This window comes from Lepidochelys olivacea, assembly GCF_965140295.1.
Source record: "Lepidochelys olivacea isolate rLepOli2 genome assembly, chromosome: 9".
NCBI classification, from domain to species: domain Eukaryota; kingdom Metazoa; phylum Chordata; order Testudines; family Cheloniidae; genus Lepidochelys; species Lepidochelys olivacea.
The window spans coordinates 82,260,860-82,287,549 of NC_140419.1; the positions used below are offsets into that span (position 1 = coordinate 82,260,860).

The 26,690-nt window shown below is 45.9% G+C and overlaps 1 protein-coding gene across 2 annotated transcripts in view; it reads right to left on the reverse strand.

The window, feature by feature from the left end:
* LOC311526236 (actin-binding protein WASF3-like) overlaps positions 1 to 26,690 on the reverse strand; it is a 64,594-nt gene that overhangs the window by 23,280 nt on the left and 14,624 nt on the right. For both annotated transcript variants that reach the window (XM_084639067.1, XM_084639066.1), the window contains exons 2-5: positions 11,416 to 11,575; positions 6,216 to 6,350; positions 2,516 to 2,669; positions 1,257 to 1,374 (exon numbers count right to left, since the gene is read on the reverse strand). In XM_084639067.1, the coding sequence (XP_084495193.1) occupies positions 1,257 to 1,374; positions 2,516 to 2,669; positions 6,216 to 6,350; positions 11,416 to 11,548 (540 nt within the window). In that variant the 5' untranslated portion in view covers positions 11,549 to 11,575. The remainder of the gene's footprint in view (positions 1 to 1,256; positions 1,375 to 2,515; positions 2,670 to 6,215; positions 6,351 to 11,415; positions 11,576 to 26,690) is intronic.

Sequence of the window (26,690 nt, forward strand, 5' to 3'; positions counted from 1 at the left end):
AATGGAACGGAAGGCTGTGAGCACCGGCAAGTTCAGCCAGTGTCTTCACCTTCTAAACTGGTACAATTAGCTGTGAAAGCTGGGGTAGAATCATTGGCGTCTGGAATACATTCCAGAGACTTTCCATGTGATTTCCATGTAGATTTGGAAGCCTGAGCCAAACTACTGACAACCCAGAGAACAGTGAGGACATCAGTAACTCAGCCAGAGGTTAGGAGTGGGTGAAGTTCTGTGGCCTGCAATGTGCAGGAAGTCAGACTAGATGATCATGATGGTCCCTTCTGACCTTAATGTCTATGAGTCTATGAGAACATGGAAATTCAAGTCCGCAGTCACACTTGATGGAGGTAATAGCGTCAGGGTGAATCTCAAGCTCATGCCAATTGCCCTTTGTTGCATAGCCCATGTGAGCCTTTGGATTCCAGTGGGCCATTCCCACACCCATTGCTCTGACATCTTCCATCAGAATAGGCATTAGCCAAAGCAAACAGGACAAGACAAGGTCCAGCAGCATCCACTGGTGCTTATGGGATAAGCCTGTTTCTCTTCAACCCAGGCCTTAAACATGTTTTCTGACCACATGTGGGGCTTGCTTCTATTTTAAGACCTGCTTTTCTGTCCCTGGGCTCTTTAAAAAGAAAAGCAATGGGGTATCCTTTACCTACCACTGAAACTCCAGATTTCCTTTATATTTCTATTCTCAGGGGCCAATCCCTTGAATGCCTTATAGCTAAGGGGCATATAGGGGACTTCAATCAAGGTAGCATAATGTCAAAAATAGCCAAGAGGGATTTGTTTTCCAAAGGTTTCAGTGTCATATGACTCCCCAAACCAGAGCAAGCAACAAACCAGAAATGCATGGACACTAGACTGTCTTGTGATTCTTTTATTGCTGGTCTGGACATTAGGAGATCTGTATGTTTCCTGAATGTAAAAACCTCACAACTGGTGACTGGCACACATGAGGTAAGAATACCCAAGCTCCACCCAGGGCTCCTTGGGCAGTAGCCTGTTCAGGTGATAGGGTGGGAACCTAGCAGGCCTCCTTCACAAGTGACTACCACCAGAGCAGCATTGACTGGACATGAGTTTGAGGATGATAGTACGGTGAAGGGCACCTTAGAAATGGCAGAAAGAGCAAGAGATACTGCTCCCATTTCAGAAGGACACTATAACCAGACCGTATCAGACTATCAAACTAAGTCCAGACCAGCCTCATCTTAGGCCTGATTCAGAGCTTTCTCTGATGCCTTTACCTTCTGCCGGCGTTTCTCCTTTCTCTTGTCCTCAGTCGCCTGCAGCATCTTCTCCTTCCACAGGTTGAAGAAATATGAAGGGTCGGTGTAGAATTTGAGGCCATCTTTCTTGTCATCCCTGAAATGATCACAGCAGAGTTGAGGAGGGGTAGAGGAAATTCTCAGCAACAGGATAAAATATTATTAATAACTTAATGGCTAAAAACAAAGGCACGTTAATGAGCCCAGCACTTGGGAAACGAACCCCAACGAGCTCCGCTGGTTGGTGGCAAGACACCTCTTTGCTTCAGCCTATAGTTGCCTATTCTCTTCTCTCTAGCTGCCGCCTTCCATCCCCTCACTGTTCCATCCCCATCCCCTATCCCACTCTCCTCCCATTCCCCTCTCACCACAACATAGATCATTAAGGATTTGGCACAAAGGACACTCAAGTAATTGCTAAAAAATGGAAAATACTATTGGCTTCAAAGTCAGTGGTTTATTAAGGCCTGTTTGACATACAGGCTGATATAGAATTCCAGGAGACCCTCTAATTTTCCAAAGAAGCTCCCATATGTTACAACTCCCTCCCACCCCCTAGAGATACATGAGGGTTGGGTTTGGGTTCCTGCCTTTTTAGATGATCCAGGCCATATTTAGCTTCAAACTGTTAGTGATCAGTGACGCTTTCTCACATCACATTTGTCATTGGAGGATCTGCACTGTGCAAGTACAGAGTATTATTGGCTGTATTAAATAAACTCTGGGTGGTTTCGGTTGTCTTGTACGAGAGATGCGATCGTGGTACCTGCAATGCCGAGAAAGCTGAACAGCCGGGAAAAGAGCATCATTTACTGAACCATCACCAAACAGTGGACCAATATTCTCCTGTAACCACCCAGTAACACCGCTCGAAACAACTGTGACTTCAGGCTGACTCCAGCGCAGCACTTGAGGACAAGGGCAACAATGGACTTCCAGAGGAAGCCCCATACAGCAGCATGAACAAAGTGTACAAGCAAAGAGATAAGGGGCCTGATTCTGAGCTAGCTAATGCTGATGTAAATCAGAAGTAACACCACCAAAGGCAATGGAGTTACATTCGAGTAAAACTGATGTAAGGCTGATCAGAAGTGGATCCTTCCAATCTGATAGGAAACAATCTCTTCCAGAGTAGGTTTGGCTCAGCTAGGAATTGTTTGGTCTATGTTGAACCGTACACCGTGGTCACAGAGTGGGCATGAGGCATGTTGCTCAGGCCCAGCCCCCACATGCCCTACCTGTATGCCGTGAGGATGTTGAGCGGTGGCGGCTTGTCACACCGCTGGTACATCTCCATCACGGGGTTAGGGATGGAGTTCCGAGAGACCACCTGCTGGTTCTGCACCGTTGAGCTCTTGAATGCTTTCCGCATGTTGATGTCTTGAAGTGAAACTGTGACCACACAAGAAAGAAACCTTCATGTGCCAGGGGAAAGGCTGGGGGCCTGCTCTTTGCATTCTCAACACAACTCCTGAGCCAGGTGCCGGCCTTTTCTCTCTGCACCCTGCACTAACAACGCACCCTCGCCATTCGCACTGTGTCCTTGCATTTGAGCACTCCAGCCCTAATGCTCACATTGTGTGTTTGCCAGTCCCACCTGTGCCCAACATGTGCACTGCATCCAGCACTCACATGGCATGCCTGCTGTTTTCCCCTGTGCCCAACACTCATGCTGCATGCTTGCCGGCCTCACCCGAAACCCAGCGTGTAAATGTACAGCTATTCAAAACATAAACCAGACTTTGATACTCTAGACTAAAAGGTTGGCTCGTGTTCAATTTGAGTTTATTTGTGCAGGCTAGAGACTCATCCCAGGTCACTTTGGATGCCAATGGTGCCTAGGCATTAATATTTCCACCTCTGTGTTATTTCACTGTTAAAATCAAAGCCTCTCCGATGGCAGCAAGCGGAATTTCTGGCATTTCCTCCACAATCAATGACAATCCATCCAGCCCTTTAGATCAGCGAGCATTTGCCCCGGCCTCTCCTGCATGTGGGCAAATGAGGCAGAGCTGTGTGTGGGGAGAGTGGGAGGCAGAAATCCAACCTCCGGCACAGCCACTTGAGCCATCCAAAGCTTTCCTGCTGACTGCCTGAGATGCCAACTCCACTACAAGTCGTGCTGCAGGAGCTCCCACCGGATGGAAAACAGCAATTTGCCAAAAAAAGGAACCACTCTGAGCTTGCACACAGGCATACGCTGTGACAGCTCTGCTGACAGGCCTCCCTTCTTTGATGGGAAGTGGGCACGTTTTCATCACTGAATTGAAAGAGACCTACATTGGGTGAAGTTTCACTCGTGGCAGGATTTGTGTCAGGCAAGCACAAGCAGAAGTTCCGCACATCAGTGTGAGCTGTATGAATGCACTGGATGTTACAGAGGCTAAATGTCCAAGGAAAGGCAAACTGTCTCTAATGGAGGGAGTGTGCCAGGCTCTGTCAGATACACATGCAAATTTACTGGGGCAGATTCTTGACCCTGGTTAAGTCTCCTTTGCATGGAACAGCGGTACCTTTTGATTGGTGAAAAACAGAGCAATTTTGCTCCAAAAGTCACAAAGCGAAGGGACGTGGCAGAGTGCAATGGGATTTTGTGCAGAGGAATTTTTCTAAGCTAAGCCCAATGATAAGTCCAATTTTAATTTTCTAACATCCTTTGCAGCCACATGCAGCGTGACACTTTTACAAACAGTGGTGTTGCCTACTCTGCACTATATTCAACCAGGCTGTCTTGAATTCTTGGCCAATTCTTATTAGAGATGGGCCTGAACCAACCCCCCCAGATCTCAACACCCGGAAACTTTGTGGAAGTTCTGCTCCAGGCTAAACTTCAGGGCTTGTGGTTCATCTCTAACTCCTAATGCCTCATCAGAAAGATTGCACTGGCCCCCCTCTGCTATTTGCTGGGACTCTGGCTTTGTGGACCTGTTAGCATTTGCCACTCTCCTTCTTCTCCCCAGTATTCAAAAGATATCAAGTTCCCACATCAAAAGCCCAGCACAGTCATGGCTGTCTCCTAGCCTGTTCAGCAGACCAGGAAGCAACCTACATCCATTGAATCCGCTCTCTAGCCAGGCTGTGTGTGTCTGCAATACAGCTGGTCAGGAATTTTTCAATGAAGCTTTTTAACATCAGCAAATGTCGATTCATCAAACCCAAACTTTTCACAGGAAAGGGTTAGTTTCAACACTTCTTTTTGACTAAAAAAAATGTTTGGGAAAAAAGTTTAAAAGTTGTCAAAATGAAACAGTTTGATTAACTGGAGCCAAAAATTTTTTTTTCAGCTTTTCAGTCTGTAAAAAGATTTGAGAACGATTTCTCGCCCTGATTCGGGGTGGGGCATTTTTTCAGTATCTCAGAAATTTTCCTAGGATGGGAAAATCATTTCCCTCACAGCTCTCATCTGCAGACACACTGAGCGCTTGTTTAGCAGGAGAAAGGCTCCGTATGTGTTACGGCCTGCACTCCTGTACCTATGTACCAGGGTCTGTTGCCTGTGCTCCAGTGCCTAGATCCCCATGTCTTTAGCCTCCATTGGGATGTTTGTAGTGCTTCTTCATATGTGTGACTGTCCATCAGTCACATTGATTAATTAGGCAGGTTTCCTGCTTCCCCGCCATCCTCTGCTCCTCTCTCAGGCTAATCCCATGCAGTGAGCTGATCAAATAATTGCCTGTATTCTCTCTGCTCCCAAACAAGGTAACTGTTCATATGTTTGCCGGCGGTATTTTCTCTTAACATATTTTGCATGGAGGGCTGCCAAGGCAGCAGCTACGCCACACAAGGAGGGAGGGGTGGTCTGGAAGGCAGGAATCGCCGCCTTCTGTCTGCAGGTGTTAAGGAGTGGCAGTGACAGACTGCCCAATTCTCCTTGTCCAGGTGGGTAGCCGCTGTGACCCCGGGTGACGGGCAATTCACGGCCGCATCAGCAGATACCTAAGGCTGCCCATGAGAAGCACTGAGACGTGACTGATAAGTTACCTGCATTCCAGGGATTCAATGAAGAAATAACCATAGCAACTGTGGCATTACACGGGGCTACCTCTGAGACAGCGCAGGGAAGATCTTCTTAAAGAAACACGCGGCAACATTTCCAAGGGAAGGACGTGTGTTGCAATGGGCACAGCCTGCAGAAATACTTCCAGCCAGCTGGAACCAGTATTCAATGCCAGAGGCCAAATCCTGTTGCCACTTAGACCCCGGTAACTTGAACGGGCCAGAGAATACACCATAGTCCTGATCATATTGGTAATCTTTCCTTAACCCTCCGGGCTGCTCTAACCTACACTCAGCTGCCATAGCCCCCAGGGGCTGCTCCAACAGCTGAGAACAGCTAACCTGCTGTGAGTTATGTTATCTGGGGTTAGAAGAGCAAGGATTTAAAACAAAGGAGTTCTGGAAAGGATACAAACCCTCCTGCTTTCCGGCATTAGCTGGCCTCCAGCTAAGGGGGTTAGGAAGACATGTTCCCTAGGAGCACTTTAGCGCGTAGCTGACTTCGGCAGGGTTCCTTGCACCTTCCTCTGAAGAATCTGGCAGTGGTTCATGACAGGATACTGGCCTAGACAGTGCACTGGCATGGTGTGGCAGTTGCTAAGTTCCTCCATTTCCATGTTTCTAAACCTCCCAGGGTTTTTGGGGAACTTCCTCACTCAAAACTGCCTCTAAATTTGGCTGTTCATGGGCATTCACAATCTCAACAGAAATAAGAATTAGGGTTTTTTTAAATGACTTCCAGGCTAGCAGGCTAATACTGCCCACTGATCCTTTGGAATGATTCTCCATGGCAGAGAGAGAGAAAGGAGCAGGCCAAATATTAGTAAAATCTTAGTAGAGCAAAGTTACCACTGAAATTCCTTCCAGCTGCAACCTCCACATTCTACAACCAACACAACAGAGATGAACAAAGACAACTCCTGCCGGCCAGCCCCATCTTACCTTCCTCCACAGTTGAGTCCAGCTGAGTGACCTTGATCACCAGAAGATCTACCCTCTCCTGCAGGGAGTTCATCCGCATATAGAAACTATTGGCTTCATTGAACAGTTCTCCAAATATGTCTTCAGCATGTCTGCCTTAAAGAACAAAAGGCAAAGGGGGGTGACCATGGCAGCTCAACTGAGAGATGGATGATTTAGTTATAGAGAGAGGCAAACGTAAGGATTGTCCCATGGGGACTCCGCTACAAAGGACAGGCATAGCCAGTACAAGCCTGGCCTTCCCAGTTGTTCTCCATGACATTAGTCTGCATTCCCAGCCATTATTTCTGCAGATCTGTGAAGCCTTCAGTTTGCACAAACTAGCCACAAGCATGTGCAGTGCATTCCTCCTGGGGTCTTGGGAGACATGTAAAAGATGGGAACACAAGTCTCCAGCCCTCATGCTCAGCCATTACAGGTCTGCTTGTTTGCAAGAATCTTTCCATATTTTGTGTGTGCAGTAAAAGGTTTTGGTGGGCAAAGCAAGTGATAATGAAAGACAGGAATACGCCTGATGGAACGGATTTCCTTTTAACTGCCATCTTCATGTCTAAATTGTATAACTGGCCAAGTGTATTAATTGTGTATATTGTAATGAGCTGATGTGTTTGTGCACAGCACTGCCTTCAGCTGCACAGAATCAGAGCTGCTCTGAGGTCTGCCATCCGCAGCATACTGCTGTCTGCTAAGGAGATATTCTCCTTGAGCTCAAAGGAGAATTCTGCTTTTGAACCAGCAGGAGCTTGTTTCTACCACCTGCTATTGCCATGAAGGTCTCAATAGCCATGGTGAGCACCAGAGACAACGGTGAAATCTTGGGTGGCCATGGATTTGTTACACTATATAACCAAGAAAAAGGAACAGGAGGACTTGTGGCACCTTAGAGACTAACACATTTATTAGAGCATAAGCTTTCGTGGGCTACAGCTCACTTCATCGGATGCATAGAATGGAACATATAGTAAGATATATATATACATACAGATAAGTTGGACATCACCATACAAACTGTGAGAGGCTAATTAGTTAAGATTAACTAATCATCATAACTAATTAGCCTCTCATAGTTTGTATGGCAACTTCCAACTTATCTGTATGTATATATATATATCTTACGATATGTTCCATTCTATGCATCCGATGAAATGTAGCCCACGAAAGCTTATGCGCTAATAAATGTATTAGTCTCTAAGGTGCCACAAGTCCTCCTGTTCCTTTTTGCGGATACAGACTAACACGGCTGCTACTCTGAAACCTGTCATTATATAACCAAGAGCACAGGTTCTCTGCAGCACCCTCATTCTAAGTGGCTTTAACATCAATATTTGTGCATGTTTCTGAATGCGGAAAATGGCCATTTTGTCACTGTCAGCGAGTGCTTGGCCCCTTCAAACCCTGTCCCAGAACAGGTGCTCCCAGTTTAGCTATTTAAAAGGATGGGGCAGCACCTAGGGCTATAAAGAGCCAGGCTGCCAGTAAGGAATGGGGTGCGGCTGTGACTGCCACAGTCACTGGGAGGAGAGGCAGTGGGAACCTGCTGGGAGGAAAAGGGTCTCGTGGGAGAAAGCCCTGGGAGACAGTGCTCTGTGAAAAGGGCCAGGAAGAATCCTGCAGGAGGCACTGAGAGGCAAAGGGGAAAACCCTCTGGCAGCTGCAGTCCATGGTGGGCTGAGAGACACTGCTTTTGTGTTTTGACTATGTTTAGAAAATAAAACTGTGCCTGGAAAGTATCTCTGGGCATGGGCAGTGAGCCCTTCATGGGCTGGGGACAAGCCAGTGCCTTGCAGAACAGAGCCATAGGGGGAGCAGGAAATCTAGAGACCCTAAACATGATCAGGGTTCTGTTGCACCAGGCACCGTACACGCACATACCAGCAAGACAGCCCCTCCCACAGAGAGCTTACAACCGAAACAGACATCACAAAGGTGGGAGAGGGGAAACTGGAACAAGAAGCAGCTTCACAGGGTTCCACAGCAGGTCAGCGGGGAGGACTATGAATCAAAGCTAGGTCTCCTCAGTCCCCATCCAGTGCTCTAGCCTTTGGACCAGACTGACTCTTATTAGAGAGCATACAGACTGAAATGGTATAGCCAAATCCAGGGATTAACGTGTGTGTGTGTTCACTATAACTGCCCTGTTAGTGACCTCTCAGACTATTGAGATCAGTATTGTTCCCAGTCCATATGGAGTTTAATAACATCTATTCAAATTAAACTGTCCTGAAAGAATTCAATCTTGAATGAGCAAAAACTGTACTAGGGCTGACTCAACTGCTTAGAAGAAAAAAATCCACTATTCATTTTGATGCAGTTGAAAGACTCTGAATTAAGGCTGCTTATATTATTTCACAGTTCATCACATTTCCATGTTAAGTCTTTTAACGTGGGAAAGGTCTAACCATCACAATGTTTATCAAAGCTCTACTGACACCTGCAGGTGAGAATCATATTAATTCAACCCTGGTACATGACTTAATTGGACTGATCTCTCCGTCTCTCTCCTTTTGAGAAATAATATAGTTTTAAATGTGGTGCCTTTAGGTTGACAGTTCTGAGCTGATTTTTTTTCCAGCTACCTCTAGCAAGCGATCCCCACAGATTCAGGATCAAGGAGCTTTTCATGCAGATAGATATCTTCAATAACAGGGAACTCTGTGCTTTGTAGCTTTCTGATTTGATCCAGTTGCAGAGCAACTCAGCCAGGCTTGGTTTAATTTATTTCCATTCTTTGTGATGAGTAGACCATGGGGATTGTCATGTGTGTGTGTGTTGTCCCTGCATGTGGCCCACTATTATCAACTGTTGTGCTCTAAGAAGCTCAGAAAACATTTGGGATTTTTAAAAAATAAAAGTGAATTTAATGCAGATGGAAGATACCAGAGTGACAGTGTGGAGAGAGAGTAGGTCACTGTTTATCCACTACATAAGCACAGCACGGGTAGAGCAGGGCAGGTTTTCCCATACCACCCTCACCACTGCCCCAAAGGAAGTTCATCTGTAGGCAAGAGGCAGGTTCATCCTCCACACCCCTTTCTCTCCTCAGCCTCTCTGCTGAAACTGCCTCTGGGGAAGGTGCGGGGGGAAGGGGAGAGAATTAGAGCCTTTTACAAGCTGGATACATATTAATAACTGCAAAGATATCCCCAAACTAATCTAGCAGAGACAAGTGATTATCCATTAACAGCATGAGTGCCAATCTGGGTCAAATTCAACCTTTGACAGTGGAGGTAAAAGCTCCCAGAATCCCCTTTCCGATCTCCTAAAATATACGGTCCCTTTCAACATGCTCCACAAAAGGCAGTGTGCTCTAGTGTTTAGGTCCCTGGATTCTATCATCAGCTCTGCTACTGACCTGCTGTGTGATCCTGGGCAAGTCACTTAATCTCTCTGGGCTTCTCGTTCCCCTCCCACACTTTGTATGTCTTGTCTGTTTAGAATGTAAACTCTGTGGGGGCAGGGACTGTCTCTTATTACATGTTTGGCAATGCCCAGCTCAATGTGGCCCTGATCTCATTTGGGACTTCTAGAGTCTATTAATAATAATACATGTGAAAAAAAATGTAATCACTACAGTGAGAAAACAGCTCTGCATAGGGGACATTGCAGATTATTCATTTACATTATTTCCGTAGCAAGAGGTATATTTAATTCTTCAATCTATGTTTCAAGTACTGTACATAATAATCACTTCCAACTTAGTTTAGACTCCCCAATTTAAGTTTCAGGGCCTGCAAAACTTTCTCTAAATAAAAAAAAAACTATTCTATATTATTTTTGAGATGGGGATACCAGAATTGCATGCAGTATTCAAGGTGTGGGCGGACCATGGATTTATATCATGGCATTTGATATTTATTGTCTTACCCCTTTCCTAATGGCTTCTAACATTGTTAGCTTTTTTGACTGCCACTGCACATTGAGTGGATGTTTTCAGAGAACTATCCATGATGAGTTCAAGATCTCTTTCTTGATTGGTAACAGCTGATTTAGACTCCATCATTTTGTATGTATAGTCGGGATTATGTGCATTACTTTGTGTTTATTAACAGTGAATTTCATCTGCCATTTTCTTGCTGAGTCACTCAGTTATATGAGATCCCTTTGTAACTCTTCACAGTTAGCTTTTAACTTAATTATCTTGAGTAATGTTGTATCATTTGCAAGCTTTGCCACCTCATTGTTTACACCTTTTTCTAGATAATTTATGAGTATGTTAAACACTAGTCCCAGTACAGATCCTTGGGGGACCCTGCTATTTATCTGACTCGATTGTGAAAACTGACCACTTATTTCTACCCTTTGTTTCCTGTTTTTTAACCAGTTACTGATCCATGAGAGGACCTTCCCTCTTATCCCATGGCTGCTTAGTTTGCTGAAGAGCTTTTGGTGTGGTACTTTGTCAAAGTCTTTCTGAAAGTCCAAATACACTATATCCACTGGATCACCCCTGTTCACAAGTTTGTTGTCCCCCTCAAAGAATTCTAATAGACTGGTGAAACATAATTTCCCTTTGACAGCCATGTTGACTCTTCCCCAACATATTGTGTTCATGCATATGTCTGATAATTCTGTTCTTTACTATAGTTTCAGCCAATTTGCCTGGTATTGAAATTAAACTTACCAGCCTGTAATTGCCAGATCCCCTCTAGAGCCTTTTTAAAAAAATTGGCATGAAGTTAAATGCCACTGTGATAAGTTTCTATGATATTTCTCCCCCATAAGGATGTTAAATGAAATCACATTATGGTGGCTATTGCTGAGCAGTTCAACTATAATTCCCCTCTCGGACCAGATCCTGTGCACCACTTAGGACTAAATCAAGAATTGCCTCTCTCCTTGCTGGTTCTAGGACTGGCTGCTCCAAGCAGCAGTCATTAATGAGGTCTAGAAATTTTATCTCTGCATCCCATCATGAGGTGATATGTTCCCAGTCAATATGGGATAGTTGAAATCTCCCATTATTATTATTGGGGTTTCTGTTTTTGCAGCCTCTCTAATCTCCCTGAGATTTCACACTCATAGACCTGGAGCCCATTCACACCAGCTGACATTCTGACCCAGTAAGCCCTGAAGTGGGGATTTTTGCAGATGATGAACAAACAACCACTCTGCTTAAGAACCCCACAGAAGGTCCATACTTGCCCTCCTGTTTTCAACTTACTGAGGCTACCCAGCTGCTTGATGATGGCAGCCAAAGTGCTGTTGGTTACACATTCCAGCTCGCTGGTCACCCCATCAGGAAGAGCGCCACGGCACAGGTGACGAGGTTCAATGTTCCTCTTCACCAGAGGCATCTTTCCAGGGAATTCTCACTGCTTTCCCTGGGATGAAGCAGAAAAGGAGAGAAATCTGTTTTTCTGGAAATCTCGAACCAAACAGGGAATCCTTCTAGCAGCTGCCCTTTTAACAAAGGAAATACAAGTCTGCCCTTTACCTGCCTCCAGCAGAGTTCTTAAAATAGGTCCCTGCCACTGGGTTGCTTGAGAGGTGATTTAAGCTGGACGATGCAGGGAGCCCTGCCTCTATCCTCCCATGGATTTTTAATGCTCTCACTTGGCAAGCTATGGTATTCCAGGCGGCGGGGGCATAAATAAAATGCATCTGACGGGCAGCAAGCAGCAACCGCTTCGCGGAACACCTCCTGAGCAAGACACTGTTTCATCTCATGCGATTCAAGGTGTGCAGAAAACGTGTATGCCCAAACACACGGCTCCCCATCCCCAGGGCATCCGCCTGCCCACGCACACACGGAGTGAAGGTGTCAGTCTGGAGACAGTCTACATTTTTAAACGTGTTGTAATTGAGTTTGGCACTCATGAAAGAGGCCAGCTTGATAGTCCTAGAGACTGCACTTCTCTCTGCCAGGCCGGGCTCTGTGCAGACAGCAGCAGTGCAATCTACCCTGACATTGGCCTCAGAGGGACCTCTGCTAGAGGGGAGGAGATCCACAAGGCACCCTGGCCCATTCAATTCTCCACCTCTCTGGGGAGGTCACGAACAAGGCTGCCATGCAGTACCAGGCTGTGCTGGCAGAGTCACCTGTGCTAAGAGCCAGGCTGAGTCACCTCCCCCTCACCAATTCTTTGCACACAAGCCACCCATCTGCCAATGGTAATGCTGTTCTGTCACTTACCTCACCCAAGCTGGATCCAAGCCAGAGACACAGCACTATAAACCTCCACATCTTATCATCAGTCTCTTGCGCCATCCAGCCTCCTACCCTCCACTCTTGAAAAGCCCCTGAGTGGAGCCTTTTCCAACCAAAATGACAAAACTGAAACCAGCAATCACATGTAATTCCATTATCTCCAGCGGAGTGCAAAGCTCTTTGGGGTTTATTTTTAATTTGGGGCACCATGATATACTGATACAGGCCATCCAAGTACAAAGGCGCCAGTCTCCGCTCTGCCCTGCCCCAGCAAATCATGCATTTTGGTGTGTGTCAGTTATTCCCAATCATTCTGTATGTGTTTCAAATCCACACGCTCCTTCTTTTGCTCATTGAAACTGGGTTACTGTCCATCAGTTACAAGAGCCCAGCTGCTTAGAATGAAAAGCAGCACAGAAATCCTGCTCACGCCGGCTGCCAGTTCTGTGACAGCCCGGAGCAGTGAGCACACTCTATTAACTGTTATCATCAGACACTGGCAGGCAACCCAGAGACCGCAGAAGAATCCAGGGATGTTTAATTTTCTGACAGGTTCAGTGAGACGTTGGGAGATCCCAATATTAAGCAAGCCTAATGAATTCGCTTCCCATGGCCTCCTTCTCCCTTCCCTATTGCCAAAGAAATTCTTGCCTTCAAAATTTGCTAATGCAGATGGGACCAGCTTAAGATGGACTAGCTGAAATAACACGGGATTGATTCGTGGATGAAAGGCCTGGAAAAGCCAATACCTTAATGGGGTTCAGTCAGACTCCTCCATTAGCATGAGGGGTTGGTTGTTGTGGCAAAAATTAGCAATGGGGCAGAGCAGATAGTAGTAGTTACTGCTGTCCATTTGAGAAAAATGAAGACATTTATCAATGGAGTATGGGCAAATTAAGTGCATTATTAACCTAGTACAACCCTATGCTAGTTGCTTTTCAGTCAGCAGGAAGACAAGGTTCCTGTCTAAGACAGCTTACAACCTAAGGGTCTGGTCCTGATCTCACTTACAACAGGGTAAGTCAGGTCTTACTCTACTGAAGTCCATGGAGTTACCCTAGTACGAAAATGGCAGAAGAGGAGTATTAGTCCCTAAACAACCAGTGGGCTCGCAACAAAGAGCAAAGTAATGGACCAGTGGCATTTCATTTTCTCCTTAGACTTACGCTTTCTGTTTGGAATTTTTAATTAATATTTGCTACCAGCTATTTTGTTATCTCTTCTTGGGGCAGCGGAAGCTGAGAGAGATGGGGACTTACAAACACCCTGGAAGAAGTGTCCGTGGGGGGGTGCACTTGTAGGCGTTCCGGAGCTCGGCAGCTGCAGTTTTAGCAGTCATTCGTATGACGGCAATCATTCCAAAGCTCAAGCGGTTCTACTGCTGACTTGTGCACAGCCATGGGCTAATGCCAAGCAATGTCAGGGAGGAACACTGAAATCAGCATTTATTAAACATGAAGTTACCCTGGAGCTTGAGGAACTGTGTTGCAGTGACTTTCACCTCTAGATCACTGGTCCAAATCCAGCTCAAAGTTATTAGTGACCCAGAGCCTCTACAAAACAGGCCAGTGAAACGAGTTTGGTGGGTCTCAGTTCTCTTCCCAGTTGAACGGTATCCATAGAGCTAAAAACACTATTGAAACTGGCAACGGTTGGACCCCTTGCTGACAGTCTCATCCAAGAGGCCAGGGATTGAACGGGCCATGGAAAATGAACTCTCCTTTTGCCTCCACGGCAAGATTGAGGCCCATTGTATTCCCATTCGTCAATTATCACTTCCATCCCAGGCTGATGCAGACGTGTGGAAGAAGCTACAACACACCAAATGTCAGTACAGCTTACAGCCGAGCTAGCTGTGATAGATACAGGATGGCAGCTGCATGCAATATCTTTGGGGACCATATTGTATCGAGTTTATGAATGGTTTAATGTAACACTGTGAGCCAGGGACTGTATGAAACTCTGGAGCAGAGGTGACCACAGCTCCTCCAGGAACGAAAACCAGCGTGGAGGTGGGGATGATTCCGGTGAATCATTCAGGTTGTAAACACCTCCTGAGAGGTATCAACCCCAAGTTACCAGAGACGTAGCTCCAGCTACAAGTTATGTCTTCCTCTGGCCCTAAGGAGCAGAGCAAGGAGGGACCTCTCCTTGCCAGGAGGATGGTGAGGAAATATGACCTCCTCATAGGCCACTGCTAGGATCAAGCCAATCTATGAGCTGAGTGTCTGTGCAGGGCTCCGAACAACCATTTATATTGCTTGTTATTAAGGCTGGCCCTAATGAGCATTAAGTAATCTAGGTTAGCTTGCTACATATGGTCCAAATTCGCCCCTCAGTTACACCCATGCAACCCCACTGTTATTAATGAGCCTAAATCCTGCCATTTTATACCCCATGCAAACCCATTGCAGCCCTGTGTCCTTAACTAAATCCTGTTATACTTCTGCAGTCAAGGAAAAACAGCTTACCAAGTCAGATGTCAATAATTCAAAGCAGAGTAGTTAGGCACTATTAACGAGAGCCAGAAACCAGCAAAGTTGGGGTGGGGGGGGGGTTTGGTCCATCAGTGTGGAGAGCAGAACAGCATCCCACTGGAACCACATGGTCAACTTTTCCGGCAACGCCATACCCCACAGTTCCCCTGTATAGCTTGCTTTTTGTGCAGACGCTGCCATTGTTTTCAAATGCAGATCAGGGACTGTGCAGCACCACAAAGTTGTTTCTAAATAATTAATACTGAACTCTAACGTGGTCCGAATTGTGCTCCTGCTGTGCAAGGAGAACAGACAACGGGTGTGCTAAACGGTCATGCTGCTTAGTCTAGATCTTAACAGGAATTGCCAAAATGTGCTACAGATCAGGAGCCACAACGTTGCTACCCCTCCCTCCCACAGCACTGATACATCGTTGTTCTTGGTTCAAAACTATTTTGAGAAGGTTTCCCTCAAACACTTGAATTTGAAATGAATATATTTCCCTGGGACACAATTTTCATGGGAGACCTTTGCTGTCTGCTGGTATGTGTGAGCCCACAGAAGAAACAAAACTCATTTTCCAAGCACTTGGCTGCTTTAGACACCTGTAGCCCTTTTCTTCTGCACACATGCATATGGCCAAAAGGTCTGAGGTAAACTGTAAAATAGTGAATGCAAAGCAACAATCACAGGAATGTGAGCGAAACGTTCTAAATATGCCAGGTAAGAAATCGACGACAATGCAGGAATTCAGTGCTGATGGTGACAAGGATTAGGATGCTTAATGCATTCCAATGGATCCGGGCTCCTCTGCACAAACTGTTGTAATAAAGGGCTGGGGATCACCATTACAATTTTACTTTCATTTCCTAGTTCCCACTCTCTGGATCAATTGCAGAGATGAGAAACTTGGTGTAACTTACACCTTCTTCTAGCCTCCTAGTTACACCAGTTTCCGCTGCCATCCTCTCACACCCATTACTGGCAAGTAAATTACACCTCCCCTAAAGTATCACCTTTGAAATCAGTCCCCTGAGGCTAAACTGGTGTAATTTATATACTATGGGGTTTGAAGAGAGGAGAATAACTGGGAAAGCAACTCACAGAAGGCTGGACCTAGGAGCGCAAAGTAGAGGGAGCAGGTACATCGACACTGGAATAAAAGACCCCTGGCACAGCCGCAGCTGGCCTGGTCAGCTGATTCAGGCTTGCAGGGCTCAGGCTGCAGGGCTAAAAATTGCTGTGTAGATGTTCAGGCTTCGGCTGGAGCCTGGGCCCTGGGAGCCTCCCCCTTGCAGGGTCCCAGAGCTTGGGCTCCAGCCCGAGCCCGCATGCCCACACAGCAGTGTTACAGCCCTGCAGTCGGAGCCCCACGAGCCAGAGTCAGCTGACCCAGGCCAGCTGCAGGTGTTTAATTGCTAAGTACCCAGAGAGCCTAAGGGAGTCTTGGTCAGATTGGCTGGTATGCGCCAGATGCTTCGCACCACTGCAGTGATGCCAAAGAGCTGTAAACCTACTTTAAGTGCTCAGTTAAGCTGAGCTTACAGCTGTTCCTAGAGTGGTGTGAATCAGCCAGAGTGTAGCCGTGTATCTGGCCCTCTGTGTCTAGGACCTTGTCTAGACTAGGAAGAAAGGTTGTTTTTCAGTCTCAAGCTGGCCAGTATGACTGAAAAATCACTCAGCACCAAGTGTAGACACTGCCTGGCATCTTTCCAGCCTGGCATCTTTCCACTCATGGTAGCTGGTTGTGTTCTAACCTAGTAAGGAAACCAGAAGGCACCTTTCCACTGGCAAATGGACTGAGACCCATCCATTCTTTTTCACATAGGCCACCAAAAGGCTGTTTAGATGGCAATAGCTGCCAGTCACTGCTAGCCTGGACTTGATTCAAGCTAGTGAGCTAAAAGCAAAATTCTCTGTGTGCCATACAACTAACTCTGCATAGTCCTCAATTCAACTCACTCTGAAGTTCAGTTGGGCCATGGCCAGCACCGGGACAGGAAAGGGAGGTTGGGGGAAAGCATTTAATGAGCTGCTTGAGCCAGACAATTAAAAGATGGAAACAAAGAGGGAGTCTTAGCATTGGCCAAGAAAATGGTGATCAAGTGCCAACATCCAGCGTTTCTGTCCTGCTGACACAAACTTTGAGCACCAGCAGTAAGACAATGAATGAAAGGGGAAGCAGGGTTTCCACAAAGATGGACACAGATAAAAGGCACAGCGGGCCTGATACAAAGCCCATTGAAGTCAGTGGAAAGTTTCCCATTGACTTTAATGAACTTTATTTAGTAGGTAACAGTCCTGCTGAAGTGGATCACCCTAAAAAGTGTCACTTTCTCTTGTTAAACGGCCAGAAAAAGCAAGTGAGGCTGGTACTGGGCAATTGTTATGGAAGAGGTTAGAGCCAGCCATGGGCCATGTATCTACAGATTCTTAATTGACTGCCATGAATAGCACTTCATGGCCCACAGCAAGCCAACAAAGGGTCCAAGGAAACAATGCACAGATGACTGGTAAATAATGATGAGGACAGGAAGACATACAGAGCCATCTGGATTGCTTGGTAACCTGGGTCCATTCACACAAATACACCCAAAGGCAGAGTTCTACAAGGAATGTAGGCCATGCCCACAGAATGGGGGGGGGGGGTGTATCTTGGAAAGCTGTGACTCTGAAAAGGATTTAGGGGTCATAGTAGACAAGCAACTCAAAACAAGCTCCCAGTGCAATGCTGTGGCAAAAAAGGGCTCACGCAATCTTTGGCTGTATGAATGGGGTAGTAGTGACTAAGAGGAAGGAGATGATTTTACTTTTGTATGTGATGCTTGTGAGACCCAATCCTGAAATCCATTCAGTTCTGTTTGCCACACATTGGAAAACTGGAGACAGTTCAGAAAAGACCCACAAAAATTATTCAAGGGCAAGAGAAAATGTCTTACAGTGAGAGACCTAGAGCTCTGTCGGTGTAGGTTATCAAACAGATTATTATTGAGAGGTGATTTTGATCACAGTCTATAAGTACCTTCCCGGGGAGAAAATACCAGGTACTAAAAGTCTCCTTAGTCTAGCAGAGAAAGGCACAGCAAGAACCAGTGGCTAGAAGCTGAAGCCCGACAAATTCAGATTAGAAATCAGGCATAAATTTGTAACAGTGAAAGTGACTAACCATCGGAACAAACTACCCAGCGAAGAGATGGATTCTCCAGCTCTCAATGCTGGATGCTTTTCTGGAAATTATGCTTTAGTCAGACACAAATTATTGGGCTCATTACAGGGGTAACTGGGAGAAATGTAACGCCAGTAAAGGCAGTTTAAGGATCAGACTCACACAGTTGCCAAAGCTCCTTTGCTGGGATCCAGTCCAGCTTTGCCCAATGCCTATAACACAGATCAGATGTCAAAAATATCACCTTTTTGGCTACTTGTAATTAGCTCAAAGGCTGTACAGACTCAAGCTTTTAGTCCAGTCACAAGAGCAGGGCAGAGTGCAGCACTGACCAGGCATGGGTTACACATAGCTTACACAGATGCAAATGTTATTTGTGCATACTATTCCCACCAGGGAATACCCACATGATCAGTAGTTATAAGGATTCTGCAGGTAAAATTCTGCCCTAAGTTATGCACCCCAGCCCCACTGTCTTCAGTGGAGTTGCCTGGGTCCAAGTAAGAGCAGAATTTGTCCCTGAAACTGGAATTGGGTTGAACGGAATAGAATTCAGCCCGTGCTCCCATTGGCTGCCTTGGCACGGCAGGGTTAACAGCGGTAAAATGTAGCTCGTTTTTATTTTGTTTTGCCTAAAATAAGCAGATCGGATTTTAAATGCACCCAAGGAGCAGACCCATTAGTAAGAAGGTGCTAATTTCACGGTAATTATGCTTCAGAGTAGAACACTTTAAAGGGGTCTCAGAGAAGTGCCAGATGTGTCATTGTGCACTATGGATTTTCATTAGTTCCTAACAGAATGTTCACGCCCAGACAGGTTGTTGAACTATTATAATGCCCTCTTGCCATCAATTTTCTCTAACCCACCAGTTTTCTGGCTGTCTGCAATCTGGTGAGACCCAGCTCACTTTAAGCCAACATCCTTGACATAGAAAACCCCCTCTCATAAGAGCACTCCAGTGAGAGGGGAAACACTCCAGGGAACCCATCCTAGAGCTTGGACTTTTCAACAGTAGTTTTTCTCCCCTTGCTTTTAAGCTTATCTCTCAAGAAAGCTGTCCCAGCTAATATTGAAAATTGTCTTGAAAACAACAACTGTGTTTTTTGACCTTGCTAGTCAGTCTCTCAAAAAGATCAAGTAAAAGGCAACCTGTTAGGAAATCAGCCATACCATCAACATCACCTGCAGATGTGTACCATGCAAAGCCAGCAGGATTTTTATTGGGACAGTGAGAGGACATAGCTTTACACACTCCTTTGGTATTTCAGTGCTGACAGGACTAAGAATACTGATCAGGAGAAAGTAGGGGCCTAGCTGGAGAAGAGCGGGTCCTAAATCACCTTGTCTCCACCAGAAAACATTGAGAAGAGTTAGATGTAAAGGACAGACCGTGTTTAGTGGTTAAAACCAAAGGACTGGGAACCTGGACTCCTGGGTTCTCTTCCTGACTCTAACACACTGTTGTATCATGCAGCCTTGAGCAAGTCACAGACCTCTCTGTGCCTCAGTCTGCCTATTTGTAAATGGATATAATGAGACCTACCTCACAATAGGTGTTGTCAGACTTAATTAACTGATGTGTGCAAAGAGCATGGAGCTCCTTAGCTATAAGGTGCTAGACAAGAAAAATCCCTATTTTGCCCCCTGCGACCTGAGCCAGCTGGAATTTCTCTACATCTAAAATTCCACACGGCACAGGCACCCCTGACCTCAGCCATCTTGGGTGGTGCAACTGGGCAGCAGTGACACCTCCAGTGGTTGCCAATGATTCAGTGTGCAGACCTAGGCCAAACCTCCCAGCTGTAGTGGGAGCCCTGGACATTTGGGACTTTTTTCTCTGTCTCCCCTTGCTTCTCACAACCTGCTTAGACCTGCTCCCCCAACCGCCCCCTGAGTCCTGACATGGCCGGAACAGAGAGATGAGCACGCAGCCAGGGGAATAGTCCTTCTTCTGCTGAATATGTCACCTGAGTCAAGCTCTGCTCTGTCTGGGGCAGAGTGGGGAGTGCTGATGAGGGGACGGAATGAAGGAGAGGAGTAGGTGGCCATTTGAAGGTACTGGCAGGGTAGGAGGGAGGTGAAGGACAGGGGAAATGGATGGGTTTGAAGGGGGACTGTAATGGGTTTCACTCCCATCACCTGGTAGGCAAGCAGTTAAGAGCCAATTAGTGCACCTGGGATTGATTGATTGCCCCCCTAGCCAGATGGGGCGGAGCTAGGTAAGGATCATTGGGCGACTGGGCCTTATAAGGAACTCAGGAGGAGAGAACTCAATAGGGGATAACTGCTATTTTTGTAGGGTGTGTGTGTATGTGTCTCAGAATGGAGACCTGCTTGGGGACTTAAATTTTCAATCACTAAAACAAAGGGGATGATCTTCACTAGAAGAAAGATTTATGAGTGTCATTCATATCTTTGTGAAGAACAGGCACATGTAGTTAATAGTTTTACATTTCCAGGTGTATTGTACGATAATAAACTTACTTGGAAGGGCCATATAGAAAGTATTACAAATATAAAGGAGGAGTAATGTACCTAAAGATATTGCTGGGATTAATTGGGGAGCAGATAAGAAAGTGCTGATGAAGCTATATACAGCATTAATAAAATCAGATTGTGGGTATCAAGCCTTTAGCTCTGCAGCCAGTTCGGAGCTTAAAAAGTTAGAGTAAAGTCAAGCTCAAGTACTACAAATAGCATGTGGTGCATTTCTCACAACACCACTGTGTGTAATGCAGGTGGCTACTGGAGAAATGCCTCTCCATTTAAGAATGAAAATGTTAGACCTGACGTTTTGGGCTAACAGTGGGGAGGTAATATCTTTTACTGGACCAACTTCTGTTGGTGAAAGAGACAAGTTTTCTTCCCCTAAAGTCAAAGGAAATAGTGCAGATAAGAATGCTGGATAAATATAGGAGGAATGTTTGGAAATAACTGGATGAAATTTAGCCTGACACAATAAACTCCCTTGTACTCTTAGGGTTAAAATGTGGGTAAAAAACTTAAGTGAAAAGGAAGGACAAGAAGATACTAAAGTCTATACTTCTGGGGCAATAAGTTATACCTGGAAAATTGTCTCTCCAGATTTGGATTTAGAATTATATAATAAAATCAAGAGAAACAAAGAGCTGTCTTATATGAAAGTTAATATATGGTAAATGGAGTCACAATAGCTGAATATATACTGATGGCTTGAAAGATGAAAAACAGGTACAGTGGGCCTTTTGACCCTCTGTGATTGGATTTAAGAAATCTAAAAGAATATCTAATTTTTTAGCTATTATGACAGCTGAATTGGTGGGAATAATATTTGAATGAAACTGGATAAGGGCCATATGGCCTACCGCATCTGTTCTCTTTTTGGATTCATTATCAGGTATACTGGCAATTCAAAGCAGTGCCTCTGAAAGCAGGAGTGAGCTAATCAATGAAATATTGTTTCTGACAACACTTAGTATGCTCGGACGTGAACACAATACTAGCATGAATTCCAGCTCTCTGGGATATCTGGCAATGAAATAGCGGATAGGGAAGTGAAAAATGGTTTTAAAAAATTGAGAAATTGATATAAAGATTCCTTTGAATAAGCAGGAATTTAAAAGTTTGGTTCAAAAAGGATTTAAATAGGAAGGGCAAGAATTATGGACCAAGGAGAAAAGAAGAAGATTCCATGAATTATGCCCCAAAACAGAGGATAATGCTCTACTCCGAACTTAGGAAAGGATCAGTGAAGTACTCATATTCAGACTGATAGCTGGTCACTATGGTTTGAATAGTAATTTATCTTTATTGAATAGACACAAAGATGGGTTATGTAAGATCAAAGAAACAGCTGATCACCTGATATGGAATGCAGGGACTGTTTTCAGGAATAATAGGTTCTTTAGAGAACAATTTAGATGTTTTAAGGTAACAGAATTTACTATAAGGGGTCTAGTGAGCGTAATGGGAAAGTTGATCACATTAAAAAAACTCTACTACTTATTTTAAGGCTATAGCGCAGGGTAAGAAAGTGTAGTGGCATGAATTTATGAGGAATATAGTAGGTGGCAGTTACAGACTCAGCAGATGAGTCGCCTTCCCCATAAACCATAAGAGAAGAACTCCATGGCACACCCACACCTTGAATCCAGCATTCAGGTCTAGAAAAGGGACAGAGAAGAGCGGAAAAAACAATTAGGGGTATGGAACAGCTTCCATACAAGAAGAGATTAAAAAGACCGGGACTGGTTAGCTTGAAAAAGAGACGATGATAGGGGGTCCGACAAAGGTCTCTATAACATCCTGTGTGGTGTGGAGAAAGTGAATAGGGTAATGTTATTTTCCCCTTCCCATAACACAAGAACTAGAGGTTACCTGATGAAATTAAGAGATAGCACGTTTAAGACAAGCATAAGGAAGTACTTCTTCACACAACGCACAGTCAACCCGTGGAACTCATTGCCAAGGCTTGTTGTGAAGGCCAAAAGTATGACTGGGTTCAAAAAAGAATGAGATAAGTTCATGGAGGATAGATCCATCAATGGCTATTAAGCAAGATGGTCAGGGACACAACCCCATGTGTAGGTGTCCCTAAACCTCCAACTGCCAGAAGCTGGGACTGGACAACAGGGGATGGATCACTTGAAACTTCCCTGTTCTGTTCAATTCCTGTGAAGCCTCAGGCACTGGCCACTGTCAGAAAACAGGATACCGAGTTAGATGGGCCACTGATCTGACTCAGTATGGCCATTCTTATGTAACTCAGTTACATACTGAGAAGGGAGGGAAACTGCAGAAGAGACTGAACTCTCCTGTGGAGAGAAATCCTAAGGGTACTGCTACACAGTGATAAAAAACCCACGCCACTGAGTCTCAGAGCCTCGGGCAGCTGACTCTGGCTTGCAGGGCTTGGGCTGTGGGGCTAAAAATAGTAGTGTAGACATCTGGGCCCGGGCCGGAGTCTGGGCTCTGAGACCTTCCCCCATCTTGGGATCTCAAAGCCCAGGCTCCAGCCCGAGCCCGAATATCTATACTGCAATTTTATAGTCCCATGTGCCTGAGTCAGCTGACCCAGCACAGCCAAAGCAGTGTCATGGGTCTTTTACTGCAGTGTAGATGTACCTACAGAGTGCAGGTGAGGCTTGGGTGGGAGGAACCTGGAGACAGAGCTTAAACAGGTAAAAATCCAAGTGGGATGATCCCCAGGGAGCAGGTTAGGTTCCTGTGGGGAGCTCCTGAGGTAGGGCCAGTTAAAGGCACTTCAGTGGTGGAAGAGGGGTTAGTCCAGCAGAGAAAGGAGAAGCTGGAAAATCTAGAGAGATGCTAGAGGCTGACAACCAAAAGGAGGTTCCGTTAAGCACAGGCTGGGGGTGGGGGGAGAGCACAGCTTGAGGGGGCTTAGAGGTAGGAAGCAGCCCAGGGAACCAGCAGTGTATCTGAAGAAGCAGACCTAGCTGCTTAATACAGGGTCACTGGGCTGGAAGCCAGAATAGAGCGTGGCCCTAGGTTCCCCTACAAGCCCCAGAGGATGCAAGCCCTAGGGAGGCAATACTGAGCCCAGGGTGGAGCTGAAGACCCCGAAGGACGGGCTGAGGAATAGTCCTAGCGGGGGACTGAAGACTTGTTTCTGTTGAAATGTTTTGTGAACTTTCAGCTGGACCTGTTTGTTACCCTGGAAGGGGACTGAACTGTATGTGTCTTGGTCAGAGGGTTGAGCCTGGCGAGAGGCAGATGGGATGGCCTGCAGGAGGTTCTGGAGGCAAGGACCCCTTGCAGCACTGAACCCTGACACAAAGGGGTGCTATTGGTCGCAAGTACGCTACCTTACAAGGACAACGAAGAAGGAGGGGGAGGGGTCAGAAAGTGAAGTGGAAGAAACAAAATCCAAATTTCCCTTCAAGCCTGAACAGTCTCCCCACAGCACTGAGCAAAGATGCTTCAGACACCACAACTAAATCACATGGAGACCTAAACTGATTAACCTTATGTCTGTCATCTGAATCCTTCCTTACTCCTAGTGAGGTTGCATCCTCACCAGCCTCTCAAATCCATCATTTACACTGAGGGCTATTTGGGGCAAGGCCCTCTCATCTACATATTCTTAGTGCAATGTCCAGCACACCTGTGAGCACTATACAATAATAAATAATAATGGGCCAGACCCTCCACTGATGTAAATCAGCATAGTTCTATTTTGGTCAATGGCGCTATACCAATCCATGCCAGCACAGGATCCGGCCCAGTAAGTGACAGCTCTGCCAGCAGTCATTACATGGCTGTCATTCTTCAGAGAAAGCTTCAGGATGGATTCCAGCCCTGCAGGATGATCTCACACTCAATATTTCAGCAGCCTGTTCCTGCAAATTAACCTGATGGCTTTGTTTACCTTCCAAATCTCATTAGAAGCTCTGCAACTGTATTGCACATTATGAAACAGCAATTAGTCAACACTAGAAGCTGCTACACTAAAGTCAGGCATTTAAGGCAATTTCCCAGCATGCTTCTTAACACGCGCTTCTCAGAGTCAGGGTCAGGCAGCTGGGAAACTGGAAACGATGTGTCTGATCCTGTTAAGTCTTGAGCACCCTCAACTCCTGTTGGTGTCAATAGGAGTGGAGAGAATTTACCGCCTTGCAGGATCATGTTAGCAGAAGGTTTTCATCGTTGTGGGCTGTTTCATGCCTATAAGATTGAATGCACCTACAGGCGGGTGCCACCAACTCAGGCTAATGTAATGAAATACATGTCTATGGGTTTGCTGTGCCACATGCAGTGGAAGGACAAATAAAGGCAGAAACCCTGATTCTCCTCTCAATTAAACCAGTGTAACTCTATGGACTAACTGGAGTTATACCTGACTTTCCCCCCACACCACCCATATGAGACCTGAATCAGGCCTTCAAAACTAGGACTTAAGTTTCACCAGCAGGTTCTTTGAGTTGAAAGAAACAACTTCTCTATGAGCCTTTACTGTCCCATAGTAACAATCAACCCATTACAGTCCTTACTTTCTTTCACCGTGTAACTAATATCACCTCCACTGAGTAAAGACAACTACCCTCTAGTGCGACATTATTTATAAACCAATGATAAAGCTGAAGATGCTAAACTAAGAGGAATGAAATCTCAGGCTTCAGGGCATAACCTGGTCACTCATGGCAGTCAAGATGGAATCCTAATCTTTCCACTCTGGTAGAGCATTGCACATCTGATCTTGTAGGAAGGGTGGGAAGTCACTTTTCTCTGAAGCATCAGGAACTGGCCACTCCCAGAGGCAAGATAGACTTGATGGTCCTGCGTCTACATGTTGTACCTTGAATTTACTTCACATCTTGCTACAAATACCCAAAGAGAGAAGAAAGCGGAAATGCGTAGCTCTTCTAGTATGAAACTAGTTTAATGGGAAAGGGAAAAGTAGCTCTTTCCCAAGGGCACACGCTTAAGAACTTGTTATCTAAGCAAGGAAAACCTTTCAAGCTCATCAGCTGCTGGATTAGGCCAGCTGTTTTGCTTGTCCCGACGAATGTTTACTGCCTCGACACACCAGTGTATTCTGACATACCTACCCCCTAACTCTCAGCACAGTTCCTGGGGGCATGGCCTTTTGGGTAATTTCCAGATGGGAAGCACTGCATTGTGCTTGAGGAAAGGCACCGGAACCAGTGCAGCTGCAAGACTTGCTCTCCACACTGAACAGAAACCCTAGCAGGCAGCCGTGGTTCAGCCAGTGCAGGCACCGCATGCAGATCAGTATGAATAATGCTTGTAATGGACCTGCCATCATTGTAACGTGAGAACACAAGGGGCCAAATCCACCCTCCGGTACAGTCCCTCTATACTCCAGCGCCCTAAAGGGTTGCAAAGGCCCCTGGGTGAATTCACCCAAACAGAGGAGCTGTGCAAGGTCAACGTACACAGAACTATACTGCCCCCTCTTCATAAGGGCTTGGCAGTTGCAGAGCTGGGAGGAGAGGGAGAGCAGCTGGACCACTTTGCATGTTGGCAATCCTGGGCAGCAGAGCATCCCATAACAGATAGTTCAGATTGCAATAAGTTAGAGCCCCTTCCCCTCCCCCCGCACCACCTGTGCTATGCTGCCTGCGGGGTTCCAAGCAATGACTTCTTGTGATGTCTTTCTGCCCAGTGCAGACAGCGCCTAAGAGGACAGGACAAGTAGCTCCCCTTGAATGGGACCAGCTGTTGATTGTGTTTATTACTGGAGCCCTCCTATAAAACATGTGTACTGCTGCTGAGGTTGCTGTGGCTTAGCAGAAGAAGCAAAGGCTGTCAGCTGGCAGTCGACATTTTGCGAAAAGGAGCCCCTAATAGCCTCTCCCCAAGACCAGGTGGCAGTTCATTACCAACCAATCACAGCCAGTCAGCCACTCACTCCATTGAAAAGAAGAAAGGGAATCCCAGTCCTCCCTTAGGGCTCCTGCTTTTCTCCTCAGACTCATCTGGTAATTCAGATTAGGAAACATGCCAGCACTTGAGGGTTTGAGGCTTTATTTCTGCTTCATCTCAGAGTCCATTAGGAAATGCAGGCTACTGTATCAAGGGCTGCCTACAGAATCCAGCTACTGCAGGCAATGTCACTGGCAATGGGCCCACATCTACCCTTTAAATCCCGCCACTAGGTTACTCTTAAGTAATTGTTCAAGTT